The sequence below is a fragment of the Empidonax traillii genome, unplaced genomic scaffold (genome assembly GCF_003031625.1).
Source record: "Empidonax traillii isolate 1590-97213 ecotype Southwest subspecies unplaced genomic scaffold, ASM303162v1 scaffold834:size519909, whole genome shotgun sequence".
Taxonomy (NCBI): Eukaryota; Metazoa; Chordata; class Aves; order Passeriformes; family Tyrannidae; genus Empidonax; species Empidonax traillii.
Window position 1 is genome coordinate 268,372 of NW_020956027.1, and position 5,306 is coordinate 273,677.

General features: G+C 34.7%; 1 protein-coding gene across 4 annotated transcripts in view; it reads left to right on the top strand.

Moving 5' to 3' along the window:
- Positions 1-5,306, top strand: part of KCNIP4 (potassium voltage-gated channel interacting protein 4) — a 302,123-nt gene that overhangs the window by 244,624 nt on the left and 52,193 nt on the right. For all 4 annotated transcript variants that reach the window (XM_027902071.1, XM_027902070.1, XM_027902068.1 and 1 more), the window contains one exon: positions 4,741-4,865. In XM_027902071.1, coding sequence (XP_027757872.1) covers positions 4,741-4,865 — 125 coding nt within the window. The remainder of the gene's footprint in view (positions 1-4,740; positions 4,866-5,306) is intronic.

A 5,306-nucleotide genomic window follows, 5' to 3' on the forward strand; every position in this document is an offset into this window, starting at 1 on the left:
TAATACCAGCAGTACTGCTCTGAGAGGAAAGGCTTGGCCCTGCAGGTTTTGATTATATAACATCAAAATGTTTAGGGACTTAAAGGTGGTGTCTGAGAGAAAAATAATAATAAAATTGGGGAAAAAAGTGTGTGAATATGGAGGTAAAGGAAGAGCACACTGACACTACCCTTAATGTCTCGATACGCTATGAGGACATAAAATCTCTCCAGTGTAGGTAACAGATAAAAATAGAGGGACAGAGTGAGTGAGAGATATCAATACATATATACATATATATACCTGTAGAGAGATTAATTATAGTAATAACACTAATGTCTTCCTTTATAAATTGTCTACTGTAGCTGATTTTAAAATACCTCTGTGGGCCCAATTTGGTCTAGATTAATTTGACTTGATTCTAGGCACTGATATGAGCACCTAAAAGTAGAAACTGAGTGGTTCATGTGCTTCCTGTATACTCCTCTGATAAAGCATATCAGTCAATCTAAGGTAAAAAATGAGCAGTTCCCTGTGTCTAGTGAATTCAGGACAACCCAAGACAACTTGGCTATGAACAAGTGCCAAGACTTGGTTATGAACAAGTACCAAGACTTCAGAGGTATGCATCTAGGGTTTCTCTTTGCTATTCCCCTTCACTGTCTTTCATATGGTTCTCTGTAGAGAAAATGGTGGTACTTGCTTTCTAAGTATTTGAGATCTCAAAGATGAGAAGCTCTAAATTTCTGGATGCACGGTGATTTATTTTTTTCATCGTGGCTTCAGCTGATGTGTTTTCATTGAAAATTGGGTAGCTTGAAAAGATCAATTAATGTCATGGCACCTGATCATTATTTTTTATGTAGAATTTGTATTCAACTATATTACCTGAATAACATAACTTTAAACTATAAAAGGAATCACAGAATCACAGACTTGTTTGAGTTTGAAGAGAGACCTTTAAAATCATTTAGTCCAATCCCATTGCACTAGACCAGGTTGCTCCAAATCCCATCCAGCCTGGTCTTGAACGCTTCCAGTGATGGGCATGGAATAAATAAAGGAGATAAACCAGAATGAATAGAAGGTCTGTTTTGATTGTTTGAAAATGGTTGGAAAGCAACACATCCCTCATTCCTTGCACATTTCTATGCAAGCTCTTCATCTGCAGAGGTAATCAAAAATATTTAGAGTCAGTTTCAATAACCTTGAAATTGTAAAACTTGTATTTTTTTGCTGAAAGTGTTTTAAAAACCAGTTGAGAGATTGAAGTAAAACAAGTATTTCGTATTTGAGAACCAAGAGGTTAAAAAAGGTGCATTCAGCATTTTTCTCTGTACTCTCCTCAATAATGAAGTTCTATATTAAGTAAAAATGTTATGTGAAAATATTAAATAAGATTATCATTGTAGACACACATTGTTATCCTATTTGATATCTGTTAGCATGAAAGAAGCAACATTATAGTGTACTAGGAACAAAACCAGCACTGTGTACAGTGAACAGTCATATGATGTGAATTTCTTAGAAATTATCAGTGGAATATTTTTAAAACAAATAACTTGCTGAAATTTACATAGCCTGAATTTGCTCTCCTGCACTTAACTTCTATCAATATGTACAGAAAAAGGTTATCTGAATAAGTAAAATCTTATTTCAGCTTTCCTATTGAACATATTTCAGTGTTCTTATTAAACAAAACATTTAAAAGAACACTTTTCTTATTTGTGTGCTTTAGTCTGTAAGTCTAAACTTAAACCCATCATTCTTTAGATAAATGCATGTGCTAGAGATAATCTGAAGAATAGTTTTGGAAAAGTGTGTGTGCATGCAGTTATTAAATAGATGGGGAGGCTATAATCTGGATTTTGTGCAGGGAAATTCATGTACACAATTTTTACAGATATGAACTGAGCCTAACTTTGGACATGCTTCTCCAGCTGCCATTATTTGAAGAGTTTTTTGCATTGCTTTCACCATTGTGTTCTCTAACGAACAGTGAAAGTTTCAAAGCCTAGCCAATGTGGCAAATATATTAAAAACCATCTTTACTACTTAGCTATAAGAAAGCTACTTGTTAATGAAATCAGTAAAAATGTTTTGTTTAATATATTAATGGGGGAATGTGGATTTGTTTCTGGTTTTTGGTTGACATGTTATCTTTCTATGAAAAACAAGAACTAAACTTTCTTAGGCTGAAGAAACTAAAGAACTGAAAAAAACTAATGCCATAGAAATCATTAATGTTTAGAAATAGATACATTTTCACACATTTTCCCTGCATATTTTCAAATCTAGATTTTTTTTTTTCCAGCCTGGATAACGGTAGATAGAAGTGTGAAGAAAAAAATTAAAAACCTGGAAGTGACTCAATGAATGCTGTAGCATTTTAGTCAGTTGCCATATTTTAAGGAAGTTTATGGTGATCCTAATTTTTAAATTATTTATATCTATAAGACACTACAGAAGCTGAGTGTGAAGAGTGTTATACTGAACCTTTTCATTAACAGAAAGACATCATCACCCCATTGCAGTCTTCTACATTCTCACTGAACCATTTAAATGCAATTTAAATATTTATTGCTAAGGATATACCAAACATTGTGCTCAGCATCACTTTGTCTGGCCTTTATCACAAGCCTCACATTTATTATGTGTGCTCATTTAGATTCCAGAAAAGCTTGTAGTTGTCTCTCTAGGTGGCCAGATGTTTTACAAATGGGTGCTTAGAGAACTCATTTCCAGTTAAGCCCTTTTCTGTCTCAACAAAAGCCCATTTAAATCCCATAAAGCTATTTGAATATAAAATACAAGTGAGCTTTCAAATAGTATTTATTCTCAGGTTGATTATTTTGCTCATTAAGTACCTAGTGTTTTCTTGCTGTTGACAAAAAAAAAATTGGCTTTATATTTACAGCATTACATTTTTATAGAGACTTTAGTGACTATATAAAAAAGTATGAAAGATTAATCCCTTAAACATGGTGGAAAGGCTTTAGAATCTATGCAAAATAAACCCTGGATGTTCTTATGCAGACTTGTTACAGGACTCGAGAACTTAGCTACACCTTCCTTTGATTAGGAAGACAGCTTCTTAACTCTGAAACTATTTTGTTCCAATGTCATCAATAAAGGCATGATTTTCAATACTTCCTCTTTGCACCTCAGGATGTCTTCTTATAGAAGAGAGCTGAGACTTTCTTACAATCTATCTCATGAGTTCTGATATTGGCCCTTTAAAACATCTATCAAACACCGTAAGGTCAATGTAAAGATAGTTGAGAGTTTTGTCAGTAGCACTGAGACTGGAAATTTCACAAAGATGGTAGTGGTCTGTGAGTTTTATGAGATAATCTATTGAAAAAAATGAATCATTGAATCATATTATAGTTTACCATAAGCCAATACACAATGGACATTCTGAGATAAGACTGGAATTGACACTGAAATCATCTGGATAACACTGCAGTCATCTTCCTGAGCTGAGTGCTAACAACAACAACATATCTTTGACTGGAGAAAGGACAAGGCCCTAAATTTTGTGAAGATTCCGAATAGTTTATATGATTATATCTCTTTAAAGGTTGCTAAATTTTTTGTTTATCTAAACTGTATCTTCTGATGCCAATTTTCTCCCAAGCAGTTGAAAGTTATCACTGCACTGTGGCAGAACAAAAGTGTGTGAAACTGTAGGCATAATATTGTTTTAAGGGACTATTCTAATAGTGTGCTCTTATAAATATTGAAGTGAGTAAAACTTTATTGTAAGGATGCAGAGTATCAAATTTTGATGAAATTAAATATATCTCTTCAGCATTGTAGAAGTGACAATTAGGCATGTTCTCTTGTTACATTTCTATAGTTGGTATAACTCTTAAATCAGAATAAGGCAGTGATGTCATTAAATTAGTTTGGAATACTATGTAAGTAAGTTATGTTTAATACTTGAAGTACTTAAAAATGGATACACACATTCACATAAATTACCTACATCCCATATATAAATACATATTGTAAGTTTCTTTAGCAATTTCATTGAACTTTCACATTTAAAACTCTACCTAGGAAAAATGCATTGCTGTTTCTCATTGTTTTAAGGCTGCACTCAACTGTAAGCCTTGAATATGTATATTGACATTCTTGTCCACCTAAAGAAGAGGCCACTAAGATCATCATGTTCCCCACTTAGGCTGCTCACCATCAGTAATGTTTGCCCTGAAGGATTAGTTATACCATACTCAAAGTAAGGTCTGCTGCTGGATGTGCAGCATCAATCTCACACTTTCCAAAGGCCAATTTCACAATTAAAAAACCCAATAAAAATCCTAACCCGATACAGTGAATTCATATCCATTAACTAATCAAGGGAAAATTTGCAGTATTCTGGAGTCACTAAAGTTTTATTAAAAAATTGTTTCCTTTGGTCAAAGAGTTGTAGAAACAGAAAAGTCATACTGATTGTGTCATGCATGCCCTTGCAGATTGTTGTCTTTCCATTTTATTGCTATTTTTACTTATGAGATGATATCCAGACCACAGGACCATCATTGCTGTTCTCTATTCTTTGCAGCCACAAAAGCAGATAGATGCCCTTTTCCTGTGAGTTCAAAATGAACATGTCCTTTGTCTTTCTTTAAAGCTGTAATAACAGTTCTTTAGGAGAATGTCTTTTAACTTTTTTTTTTTTCCTGCAAGGGTTAGGTATTTTTACCTCCCATATTTCATACTGAGCTTTCCTTCTCTGTCTCTTGTATTCTGCAGACACTGTAGAAGATGAAATGGAAATGGCCACAGTACGACATAGACCTGAAGCTCTTGAACTGCTGGAAGCACAGAGTAAATTCACAAAGAAGGAACTTCAGATCTTATATAGAGGTTTCAAGAATGTAAGCACTTCTTTTTTGAATTTACCATTGATTTACAGGATAGGCCACTGCAATCTCAGCTCTGTAAGTGTGACAGGCAGTGCGGCTCATGGAATTCAGCAGCTAAATATTGTGTATCTGGTCAGGTGAAGAAACAATCTCTCTGCAACAACTGGGTATTTAATGACCAAAAGACACACTAGAAATAGAAAGCATCCAGAAGAGAATTATAACTTAGTATAATAAGATATTGTTCAAAGACATAATGAATTGGATTGACAGGAGGCTGAACATGAGCCAACAGTGTGCCCAGGTGGCCAAGAAGGCCAATGGCATCCTGGCCTGCATCAAGAACAGTGTGGCCAGCAGGAGCAGGGAAGTGATCCTTCCCCTGTACTCTGCGTTGGTGAGGCCACACCTTGAGTATTGTGTTCAGCTCTGGGCCCCTCAGTTCAGGAAGGA